Source organism: Trachurus japonicus, chromosome 21 (genome assembly GCF_045865225.1).
Source record: "Trachurus japonicus isolate A0001 chromosome 21, Traja_1.0".
Taxonomy (NCBI): domain Eukaryota; kingdom Metazoa; phylum Chordata; class Actinopteri; order Carangiformes; family Carangidae; genus Trachurus; species Trachurus japonicus.
Window position 1 is genome coordinate 17,599,090 of NC_140927.1, and position 13,518 is coordinate 17,612,607.

The following is a 13,518-nucleotide window of genomic DNA, read 5'->3' on the forward strand; positions in this document are numbered from 1 at the left end:
TTAATTTCGCCTAATTTAACATTCACATCTACTTTACCGCCGTCCCATTCAGGGCTTAGAGCTGGAGAACAAATGCACGAGGTGAAAGAGAGGAGAGAAATCTGAGGGGGCAATCTCCACAATTAGTCCTCCAACAACTGGGCCTGGGTAGGGCTCTGTGAAGACAGCTCTTATGAGGCTGCAGCGCCACACAAAGCCACATGCAAGACAGTAAAAACACATAATAAAATGAAGAAGAAAGAGGTTGGAAAGACTCAGTCTCAGGAGTCAGGTCCGTCTCTCAATTTAAATGTTACTGCTTCATTTCAAATAGTGTATGTTTTGAGGACATTATTAACAGGTGCTCCTTTATTGACGGAACAAAAGGATTAGTCTCCAGAGGGTGAGTGGTGTTTAATGGCCTGATTAGGGATCAGGCTAATCTCTGCAAAATTAAGGATTTACAGCAGCACTACAGGCTGGCATATCCTGAAGAGACAAACTCCATGAACTGACATTTAAAAATGAAAAACACTTTAAGAAAAATATATATTTAACAGAATGTGTATGATTTACTTTCTTAATTTTTTTTTTCACATTAACCTCACCCCTGCACCACAGGTAAGAATGAACAGTATAAACAAAGGAACAAAAGGTGACTTTTAATTAGCTCCCTATTTTCAGTTAGCACGGTTGTAACACCTTAAAGCAGCGTGCAGACTCATGCTAGCTTATACCATTACTTTTCTGTCAGGTACACAGACAAGGCAGTCATCTGAGTCAAGCCAAGATCAATACTGATTGAGCTGCTTCCTCTGATGTTGCTACCTGGGAGGATATGTGGTCAACATAATTCAGTTAAATTACAGTATTCATTGACTTCTAACTTCCTGTGCATGTTTTCACATGCAAGATGGGTAAGAGCACATCTAAAGAACTTGCATTCCTCGCACTGCTTTTAAAATGTTCATGCAAACTCAGTGCCGCAATTCTCCTGGTATTCAGAGCAGTAAAAGCTATTTTATGAGTCTGTCAGGAAAAGCACATTATGGATGTCTCCACAGCATAAAAACACTGGCAATGCACACAAGGGTATTTATGTTCATTCAGGAGAAATCTTCTTGACATTCATTTTAAGATACGTGAAATTAACAGCTATTTGTAGTATGCTGCTTGTGTAACAGAGTTTGCGGCACATTCAGCCTTGTTTCTTTGCATGTGTCAATTATGGCAAATACACTGTGTGCTAAAAAGCAGTTTCACACCAGAAAATGGTGGGTTTGAGCCCTTCACAGATACACTCATGTTTTCTACATGATCCCATCTTTCATAATAGATCACAGTGAAATCACAGTGCTCGATAGTATGAATCAGTACCTCACAAAGTGTCTCCAATTCCTATGTATTCTACTGTCAGATGTAGTATCTCACACCAAAAGGTGGTATTAAAGGTGCATCTTTCCACCATGTCTGATATCACTGACTGGAAGAAAAAAAAACATGTAGTACAGGAAAGCCGTTCAGACAAGCCTGCTCTGTGTGCTGTTGAAAAGTGATTGCATGGGGGAGGTTTCCGTTTTCATGAACTCTGACTGAAAACAACAGTGTTAATTCCCTTATCATTAGCTTAACCTCTGTCATTCCATTTATTTTGTTAAACCACGGAGCATGAGAGTGCCTTGATTGAAAGGAACCGTCATATGCACACCACTGTTGTCCCACATCATTCAGCGAACAAACCTTTTTAGATCCTTAACTACTATAGTGCTGCTGATTGCACAGGCACCAGCAATTTCCTAACCAACCGCCACCTGAACAATGATGTGTTCAGCTTTCAGGCCCTCCAGCCTTTCAAAGGTGAATCATTTCACAGTTTGGAACGAGATCTCCATAGCAACTCCTCTTTGAAGGGTTTAGAATCACCATCCAATAATTCTATGATCATCGGGCCTTGCCATTCCCAGTGGTTCTTTTCACAGTGGACAGGCAAGGGGGGCACGAGGAGGAAGCAGGAAGATTCATACAGTCTATTTCAGGCAATTCATCTTGCAGCCCCATTAGAATTCAAAATATTGCGACCTTCAATCACCGAGCATGTTATCTGGAGCTGTGGCGATCTCCAGTCAAGATGGGTAGACATTTTGCTCTAATCATCCACGATGAGTGGAGGCTGACAAAAACGCTTCATTCTCGCTGAAGCAAAATGCTCATTTAAATGCTGTGACAGCACCTCGGCTCAGCCCGAAAACACACAAAAGAAGGATGATCCCTACAGCTCAATGAGCTAGATGTAGAATGGATGGCAGTATTGGTTAAAACAACAACTAGCATAAACAAAGAGCGGCATACAACAAAGGGCAGATTATTTTATCTGGCTAATGTACCGTGCCATATTAGTATTTTGTTTTCTCATAAATACAGTTGTAGGACAGAACAGGTGTTAGGACCCAGCTGACCGTCATACAACGAAGTGTCTTTTTGTGTAAGTATGGGGAGCAAAGTGTGTCCCTTGCTCCTTATAAACCAGTTCATTTTGGAAACAATAGAGATCATAGTAGAGTACATCATAACTCAACATAAAGATATATAAACAATATGATGACACCTGATGCTATAGTACACCCAGTATCTATGAAAATATCAAAACAATACTAAGAGTAGTTACTCACACTCATTTTAAACACATAAACAGACCATACAAACAAATTGATTGAGCTAAACTTGGGAAAATGTTCAGTATACCATTGATGTTTGCTCATCAAGAGATGCTAATTCATCCAATAAACATCCATGGAGGGAGCTAAGCTGAATTAATTATGTGTTGTTTGTGTAGTAGCTTTTACAACCTGACCTGAAACTGGAGCAGTAATTTTGATGGAGGCAAAGGATAAAGTCACATGATTTTGTATGGAGCAAACGATTATACAGCCTTAACTGTACAGTATGTTTTAGTGTCACCATGGAAATGAAAGTTTGATACTCCTGCTGTTTGTACAAACATATGGATTGTATTTAAAGGCAACCTAAATGTTGGACACCTTAATGCTTTGGTCAGCATTGAGGCTAGCTCTGTTAAGTTTCTATATATTTTCCATTATCAATAAATCCCATGAAAACAATGAAGACAACAATGGCCTGAACCTTTTAACAAGTATTGACTTTGATCCTAAAAGCTGATGTAGCGCGTTCCTCTGTTCCGCACACCTCCATTAATGTCTAACAACTATTGAAGAAACATCAGTGAATGACACTGTTGCACAAGATGACATGTTTCTTCATTGCAATGAACAGGCCCGTCGTCGTTTACTGCGAGTCAATGCCGCATACATGGAGGAAAATGAGCAATTTACTCCTGTTTGAATAACAAGCCTGAAACTACATTGTCCGGTTGTTTTAGAAAACTTCTCTTCTTCTTCTCTACAAAATCTGTGTAAGGCAAAGATGAAAGTCTGTGAAGTCTGAAAGAATTCAGAAGTGAGAATATTAAATTAAAAGACATGAATTTGTTGAGAATAAAAACCAAACAACACTATCCCTCATATCCTTTAAACTGCATTTGGAGACATTAGAAAGGTGATGTTAGTAAAAAAAAACAACAAAAAAAAAACATGCAGATATCACCATTAAGAAGGATAACAATATGCAAAATACTTTCAGCACAAGTCAAATGTTGTTAACTAGCATTGCTGGTGAAATTAATTTATCAATGCCACAACCAGTTGCGCAACTGAATTTCTCCCTTTACTCACTGCGTGATCTGTTTAGACAGTCACCCATGAGGAAGTCAGTGGGCTGGCTGAGGTGTTTTGGATGTTTGTCAAGTTTGAAAATGTGTGACTTGCTGAGTGATACGGCAGAGTTTCTGGATAACAGCCACTCCCGCCTTCAGAGAGGAGACAGTTTGGTCATAAATCTTTAGCTCTGTCTGAGCAGTCAATGCAGTTCGCTCTTTAAAGCCTGTAGCTTAACAATCACTCTGATTTGATCGCCGTAAGCAATTAGTGGTGTGTGGGCTGACGCCTGACTGACGTAGACAAATAAAATATCTCAAAAGTGATAGCAGGGATTTAACAAAGACTCACATGCAGGGCACTGAAGACCTGGGAGATGTTTAGAAGTTTTCAAGGGGAATAAATAGAGCCAACTACTTGATTTGAGCCACCACCAAGAACTGAAACAGAATGTCTGAAAGGTCTTTCAATACACAAACTAACACCAGACAGCTACTAAATCTAAGTATTTTCATTTAAAATGGGAATGCCAAAATACTTAGGATGACATTATCTTTAGTAGCTCCTGTAAAAAAAAAGACAATACATCAACACTGATGCCATGTGGTTGACCCATGATGGAAACCAGTGCATAATACATGACAACTGTTTGCTTGAAAATAGTGAAAACTGCTAATCTAAAACCAAAAGGTGTTCATATCAAAATGATATGTAAGAAAGAGAAATCACAAAATATTCGGTACATTTGCTGGAAAATGCCTCAATAATTAATTTGTAATGCTGCCAATTAAATAATCAATTGACAGACTAATGGATCAGCTCTACAAAAGGAAACAGTTAGGTAACATCTGTCCTACACTATTGCTAAAATCTCATGAGACTAATCAACTTCCTTCCCCTTAAAAACAATGAGGGGACTTTCTTGTGTCTAAGTGAGGCAGCAGGGGGTGGGGGGCCTCAACTTAACCAGGAGTTCAGGTGCTGAAAGCATGAATATCACAGTGAGAGAAGAGTCTGCGCCAAAAATAACAGCTACTTTCCAGTCGGCTGCCCACAACCACAGTTGGTCCCTTAAGATTAAATGCGCTATACCACAGTATCTTAAGGCTAGAATCTCGCAACCGTAAATAAGCCTTCATTAGAAGTGAGCTAGAGGTTTCCTACGATGACGTGGGGGACACTGTGTGAGCATTCAAACATCTAATTGCTGGAAACCAAACATCTGGGAATAAGGCCAGGTGAGCTGGCAGTGTTGCTAGCGGGGAACAGAGGAGTAGATGAAGTAGAACATGTCTGTGTCTGGTCTCAGACAGCGAGGATCCAGCCATGTTCCAGTCACTGCAGAGGCACTGGGAACACTTAGCCTGCAAACCATTTGGTCATGAGACCAGGGAACACCAGCCAATCAACAGAATCAGCTTTCAGGATGTCATCATGGGCCCAAGTAGGTTTTGGAAAGTATCGTTGAAACAGATCCACTGTTTACGCAGGTTTTCAAAGACATAAAGGGCTGAAAATTAATCAGAACATGCACACCACTGAGGTAATTTTGTGAGCAGACATCATGAGGAAAATCCAATCAGTATACTCCTCTGAAAAAGTTGAATCTGTTCACAGAAAAAAATGGTAAAAACTCTTCTGCCTTCATGTCTTTGTAAAACTATTTCTCAAATTCCCCTAGCCTACTTCTTCACAAAGGTCTGTAAAACAGATATAGAAAAATAAACAATAAAATTATTTTATAGACAGAACCGGCAGAAAGTTAGGAGCCGATCTTTAAAGTTTAACAAGACTTTAAACTCAGTTTCAACAGATTCAGGTCAACTGCTTGTGTTCTCAGTGAGCACTAACAATCGCATTGAGCTGTTTCATGTTACCAACGCTGTTCATCTCTCTGTAGTATCTTTATAGACCCCTCTACTAATTACCAGACAAAAAAAAGTACCACTCCAGACACGGAAAAGTGTGATCCCCCCACAACCATATAATCAAGCTATATAAAAGTAGCGGCTACAGCATTGCAGTCTCCCTGCTACCAGATAGATATAATTACGAAACAAACCAGCTATGTTTAATGGTTAACTTGTGAAACATACCACATTGTTTCCAGGGACTTCACGAGAGTGGAAACAATGGCTTGCCAGAGAAGACAGATGTAAACACACACACAGAAGAAGCTTTCGATCATCCTATTTCTGATTGCTGTGGATGTTTGTCCTCTTTGTGTGAGCAGAAACAAAAGAGTTGGTTTTGGATGAGGATCTGTAATATACATCTGGTACATACTGAGGAAAAAAAAAACTGTGTGGCATTTCTAACCATCTAGAATAGATAATAATGTAAATGAATGCACACATAGACTGCAGAAGTAGAAGTGTTATGTTGAATTATTACCTAAAGTATTTAGCCCTTGTTTTTACCACAAACACCCAGTTACCAGTTTATTAGGCACCTAGTTGTTATAGATTTAGTCTAATACAAAAGCCCCAAAATAAATTACACCCTTATGAAGATTATTTTGTCCAGTTCTTATCAAAAAATATTTCAGAGATGTGTTGATCCAACTGTATGACCATTTTCCAGGCTATCGTATGTTGTGCTGTTGAATGGTACAGCATTCGAATCCTAACAGGTGTAGCCGACTGTATGTGATGTTTTGCCCTCTCTATTTATAACATTGACAATAAATGCTAAATAACCGAAGCATCTCACTTTATAATAAATTGCAGTTTCACAGCATCATAAACTACATCCGCAAACAACATAATAACTATCATGAACGTAGCATTGATTTCATTTATTTAAGTGTATCTGCGATCTGTTATTAAATATTTCCATCTGCAGTGGGGATGAATCAGCTTGAGACTGAGCGACAGACTGGAGTTGAAAGGTAAGTATGCAGAGTTGAACTGATGCATTGTTTGGGTGTTTTCATGGGAATTGTTCACAACAAAAAAATACATAGAATAACACCAACCTTTATGCTTTCGACTTGGGTTTGGGTCTGATAACAACGGAGCCGTTTATCGTATCTTGACGTATACTCAGTAAATCATTGCAAAGTCTGGGTGGCGTTATACTTCTCCCAAACTACAGTCATCATGCAGAAAGGCTATTTGAAAACTGCAGTGGAACAAAAGTAGTGCACTTGTCAGTGATACAGAGGCACAACTTTGGAACAATACAGGAAAATGGCCATAATCTTAACCCTTTCTATCTGGTTGTTCTATGCCTGCCACCGCCGACTCCCTAATCAGAGCTCCTTTCACACTGAGGGAAAGTCAATAACAGCACACAATCAGTAAACAAATTCAGCTATTTTTAAAAAGAGGGCCTGTGCATTCATTTCAGTTGCTGCATGTAATTTGAATTATTCTACCGTGTAACACTTTAATTGTGTAAGACAACCACCATGTCAGAGACACAGGAGAACCTGAGGCAGAGGGAAAGTGATTTTAAGGCTGCCTTGCTGAGGGATATGGGGTTTGATGGGAATTATTTGTTGAGCCAACCACAGTACCAGAAGGCAGTGTTTCTAATCATTCCACATATATATACACACGATTCATTATACTATTACTACAATTACTGTCATCAGCACAGTTATTTGAATTAAAGTTGTTAAAAAGAAAAACAAAATAGAAGGGGAAAGAAAAAGAGAGCTTCATTCTATATTAACTTACTTACCTCCATGGTTTTCACGCTTAATCAAAAGTGGCATTAGGAATCATGTTACAATACCGTGTGGTGGTCCTCCTAAACTGTCCTGTAATGTTTCCAAGCCTCAGGACATGATGCTGAGTGTGTGAAGCCTTAAATCAGACGCAGGCAGTTTCACTTCCCACTTCTGTGATTCTCATTCGGGGAGCACCCCAGTAAGAACGTATGGTTTGGTCTGAGTTTATTAATCCTGACTGCTCTGTTGATCTTGGCGCCAATGTCACTAGATTTCCCACTGGTGAAGCTAAGCTACGGCACAACTAAGGCCTCATGGTGGAGTCTTTTACTGTGATCAAATGTTTTCAATGGCAATGCTTTCACTGTAGTATAAGATGTTTGATACAACTGCTACTACATGCAGTAGCCTATGCAAACTGTGGATGATCTGGGAATGCTATGGGTGAAAATCAACCCCCCACCTGTGACTCACGTGTCATGTGGAAGATGCCGTCACAGGCACTGATATGGGACAGGAAGGCATTTCCCAAGCCTTGGCCAGCATGAGCACCTTTCACCAGGCCAGCAATGTCCACAACATTAAGGAAGGCTGGCACTTTGCTGCAAGACATTAAGTAAAAGGAAAAGAGGTATAAATTTTTTTTTAAATAAAACAAACAGATTGCATCAGTTTGTACTGCAATTCAAAACAGTCCTGTTAAAAATAGTCAAAAATGTTCCATAGTGTGGAGTCAACAATTCTTTTTTTTTTAAACCACATAAAAAGACGTAAAATCAATGGCAGATTAGTCTGTTTCTCAACTTTACCGCCCTACTCTGCTCTGTGCTCATTCCATGCACAAATGCATGTTTATTTACAGGTTGCACTGGCTGAAAACAACAGCAGTGCACATGTTCGCTGTAATGGAGGAGCAAGTCATCCAATACAGCAGCATTCCCCAATGACGCACGATTAACACATTTTGATGTATGTATACAATACACACATAAATAAGCTCTGTGATGCTTTGAATATTCTGTTTGTAGGAACAATGAGTTGCTTTTTTGTCATTTTCCTGTGATTCCTTTTGTACAATAAGAAATATGTTGGAATCTGTGCATGGAATCTGTTTTGCATGTGTTAAACTTTCAGTGTAGCTCAGGCAGAACTACAAGCATGTTAGTGAGACTCATGCTGTTCTTTGGAAACCATGGATCTTATTTCTGGTCACTAAAATCCATGCACTGAAATGTCTTGTGGTATTCAGTGAGCATATTCTTGTCAGTCAAAAATGTCTTGCCAGTAATTTGTCAGTGTGGCACAGCAAATCTGAATTCGACCCACTTTAACAGCCTCTATAAATGTGTATGACAACCAGGTGTTGGAGGTTCAGCTTTTTCTTTAACAGAAAACCCTGGAAGAGAGCGGCAATCATACATCATACTGATCTGGCAGCTACATGTCAACAACATTGTTATGTGTTTTCTCATACCTATAGCAAGAAGGCCGTCAGAGACTACATCTGAAGTGTGAATAATATGTGAACGATGAGACCCCATACCTGGCAGGTTTGTGGAATTGGCAGAGGAAATCATAGCGTTCATCTGGAATGGGCACTCTGCTTTCATTTGGGTCAATAGTGCAGAAGGGGAAATTTTCAGCTGCAGCCTGACTCTTTGTCAGCACGTTGAAAAAGGTTGACTTCCTGGAAATAAAAAACAGCAGTGAGGTCAATCCAACTAAAAGTGCCAGTGTGCAGAGCCTGATGGTTTGGCAAAATGATCCTGAAACACTTCAGTAAATTATGCAAGTTTTTCTTGTTTTGATTTTCTGTGCAAGAAGGAAAAGGTTATTCTAATGGACTGAATATCTGAGCACTTGAAACAAAACCTAAAAAAAATACTATATACCCAATTACAAGGTCAGATAATCCCATAATAGATCAATTGTACATGGAATCAAGGGGCAAATTACACTTCTGATAGATCTCAGCTGTTGAACTGGATCGGCCAAACGCTGCCCCATGTTGTGATCACAGAGAGATTTATTTTCTACGGCACAAGCAGCTCAAGTGTACTTCAAAATTTACAGACAATGGCAAGTGTCTAAGAGTAATAATGGCATGGCAGTCAACTATAATCCAGGACTTTCCGTCTTTATCCCCTCACTCGGTGCTTCACATTGAAATGATTGTTTGCTAAGTCCCATAGGCATGAAATTGCTTGAGATTGCTAAAGTGCATGCATTAATTCCTTATATAAAGCTAGATTGTTTCTCTAACACACTTGAAGGCTTTCCTTGGGTCACCTTGGGGAAAGAAAGAAAGAAAAACATCCACGGCAAAACTACAACCACTGTCATATGTTACAACGTAATTATGTTATGTTATAACATAAGTTCAAATGAAACAAGTGCAATATCCTGATAAGCATCAGGAGATTTAATTGTAATGGGAAGTTCACTGAAGTAAAATGGACCAATGTTTTTCCACTGATGGCTGAAAATGTCTTCTTATACAGATGGATTAAACATATTTTTAGGCTCACTATGCCTGACAACAAGATGTATAACAGATCAAAATTTTTTATCATACCCATATACACCACATGACCATAGTTCTATACTTAAATCACAACGACAACTGTACAAACTCCAGATGCTGAGTTTGTTAAATCTCCAAAAGAGATGCAAATGGATTTATTATTATTATAATAAAATGTCATGGTGATCAAAGTCTTCGTGGTCAAAAGTTAAGACACAACTTAATTTTCAACTTTAATTATTACAAGATTTAGTACCATAAACTCAAACTCAACTACTTTGAATTTCTGATTTTCCTTAACTTAAAAGCATACTTGCGACTAAGAGGGTTTTAAATGTCACATTTTGTTCTTGGTTGGTGCTCAGTTCTTTGTCAGAGCCTGCTATGGCTTTTTACCTTGATTACAATATACCACATTACTTAATCAGAGTCAACCCACCAATGTGTTGTTTGACCCATGTGTCCTGGGGGAAGCTGCGGTTAACAAAAAACAAACAAATTTGTTGATATAACTTGGTAATATTTGTAATTCCAGCATCAACTACGTTTAGAAATCAGGTTCTCTTGATTAATGCAGGTTAGTCACTGCATGGCAATTCCTTAAGTGTGCAGTTATTGTTGGTGGTCAATAATAAATGGCTGTGGCATAAAATAAAATCTGTCTCGTACAGGTGAATGGAGGATAAACACCAAGTGAAACTAAAACAGCAGCAGGAGGACAAAGAAGAAAACAACATAGTTTGTGATTTTTGACAATCCTTATACACAAACGCATACATTTTCTTGTGTAAATTATTGGCTTTTAAGTGGTGCAGCCTGTAACTCAATGACAATTCATGTTAGTCACTTTATGTTTAACATGTCAAATTTCAGTGTCTCAAATGCTTCTATGCTGACGATTACACTTGTTATAACCATAGGCGGCCTTACCTATGTTTCAACCGTTTCAATTGAAACGGGCCCCAGCCACCAGGGGGGCCCCCAGCTGCCAGCCACCAAGTAAAAGACAGTACAATAATTCATAGGTTTCACCTTATCATACACACACACACACACACAGGCCTACATCCACCACACACACAAACAGCTCTGTCCACCGCGCGGTCATACACTCGACCCCTGATCCGCTCTACAACCACTGATGCGTGTATAATGCCACACCGCGACTGTAGCCTACTAGTCGCACTCGCTCCTAATTAATAATACGGCAGGAAATATCAATAACAACGTAGGCTATTACCTTTGAAAACGGCCCGCAAACTACAATAGACCCTCGTTTTCCTTCTCCCAGTATTATTCCTTTTCTCTTAGTGTTTGTTTTTCCTGCTTTCCTCCCAGTTGCGTAACCTGATGATCGACGTCTGTCAATCACTTTCCTCCTCTTTCCTTTTTGCCTCCAAACAGGCGATCTGAGTACGTCCTAACTTCACAGAGAAATAAAACACAGCGAGAGCACAAAATGTGATATTATTGGCAGCTTATTTACAGATTTTAATAATGAAGGAGACAGCTGTCTGTCTGCTGCTCCAGCACCGCAGCACCTGTAGACGTCTGTCTGTCCGCATGTCTCGTCCTTTCCTTGTCCGTGGTCGTGGTGCTGAAATAACGCGGAGCACTTTGCTCTCATTACTTTTGTTGCCAATTTAAATTCAGAATATTGTTAAAGCCTGTAGTTTGTCTGAAAATGTACATAATGATGTTGCTTTTTGATGAAAACCAACTTCAGTCCTCGTTTTTTCTGCGAAGTCCTGGTTTCTTGCCCTGATGGTGATTTTAACACTTAATGTGTTGTGTGTACCTGGGATGCATGGATAGTGCGTTTACTGCGTCCTTTCAGGGTTTAAAGCATCAGCGACACATGGGCACATAGCTGGCAAATAATTTTATGTTTAACAGGGTAGGGCCTCATATGAAATATTGAAACGGGCCCCCAGATGTCTAAGGCCGCCACTGGTTATAACAACAGAGAAATAACAGACTCCCCTGCTAGTTTGCTCTGTGCCCTGTTAATCTATTAATGATCTTATTTATCCTCATGCAAGATGCCAACTTGGATTCATGGATAGTTTATGACAGCTACAATAGTACATACATAATGTTGTTAAACCAGCTGTTTTTTTTTCTTATTTTACTTTCTTGTGTTTAGTAGTATCAGCTATCAATAAATAAAAATAATAACTGCTGATATTCAGATATAGACAAAGGAACCATTTTAATCTTCAGGGACTGAGTGAAACATGATGCATTAACTAATGGGATATTAGTTTATAATGCACAAAAAGGATCTATTAAAAGTAATTTTGGTCAAAGTATGAGATTTGGGGAAAACTTAAAGAAAGACTTGACTGGAGACAGTAAAGCCATATCCTTTGTATACTATAAACCCCTTTATGTCCCAATAAGGGGTTAAACAGAGTGAATACTGGACTTTTTTGTGTCTATGAGCAGGAGAATAACAGTAAATAGAACCTGCCCTGGTTTAAGTGTAGAAATAGCTGCAAAGTTGGATGAATCACACTCTCAAGTTTCCCATGTGTGTGGAGAATGGTCAGTTACGCCCAACTAACAGCAGGCTGGCATGTGAAGCACATTCATGAAGAAACCATGAGAGGGTTGACAAGTTGTGCTTTGACACAAATGTGGTATGGCAGCCCACAACCTCAATGAGTTCTACGTCTTATACCAGGAAGAAATTGTGGTTTCTCTGCGGTGGAGAATGAAAACACGGGACACTAGAGAGATCTTTGTGGAATAAGCTGCAAGATCTGGCAGAGCAGCTAAAACAAACTACGAGTGAAGAAGCACAAACTGAATCTATACATCATGGGCCTTTCAATGTTATTTCAAAAAACTTTCTCTGGCTGCTTGAAAACAACAGGTCTCTTAAAAAGAAATTTAAGGAGCTCGAAAAAAAGATGAAAACCTGTCAGATGAACAGAAGATGACCCATCATCGTAACCCTTCCCTGCAGCGCTAAGGTGAGGAACAAATCCTACACGGAAGTCCTGTTGGATCTGCCCGGTGATTATGCCCTGTCAGTGATGTTGCTGAAGGTCTTGGTAGATGCTGACAAAGTGGATTTTTCTGGCCGGATCCGACATGCAGACAGTATGTCAGTACACACACACACACACACACAGGCCCTGCGACACATGACTGCAGTACTGACTCTTGTCAAGTTGTCTCCACATCATCAATAAGAATCTCAATCACCATGTGTCCCTTCTGCCAATAAATCCTCTCCTAACTCCCTCACCATCATGCGCTAGGTTTGGTTACCTACACCTTTTGACCAACAAGAACTTGAGAACATCTCAAATAGACACTCCCACACACTCCTCTTGGTTAAGTACCACCTTTATAATTTTACCACTAGTTTCTCATTGTAAACTTAATTTACATAAATTCCTCAAACACACCCTCTCCACTTACATAATACAAGCGCCCGTTCTCTGCCCGCCTATAATAACACCTTATAACTGGGGAGTCACATCTTGTGACTTGAAAACAAACAGACCATGCAAGAATCTCACTGGGTTTTATCTTGTGTGCTTCTGATTCATTCAGCTGCAGATGTTTGGGCTGAGCCACAAAAGGTTCCTTCATAA

At 39.6% G+C, this 13,518-nt stretch overlaps 1 protein-coding gene across 1 annotated transcript in view; it reads right to left on the minus strand.

Annotated features, from left to right (window-relative positions):
* Nucleotides 1-13,518, minus strand: part of LOC146965022 (obg-like ATPase 1) — a 42,700-nt gene that overhangs the window by 27,183 nt on the left and 1,999 nt on the right. The window contains exons 3-4 of the mRNA XM_085766015.1: nt 8,930-9,073; nt 7,861-7,988 (exon numbers count right to left, since the gene is read on the minus strand). Coding sequence (XP_085622141.1) covers nt 7,861-7,988; nt 8,930-9,073 — 272 coding nt within the window. The remainder of the gene's footprint in view (nt 1-7,860; nt 7,989-8,929; nt 9,074-13,518) is intronic.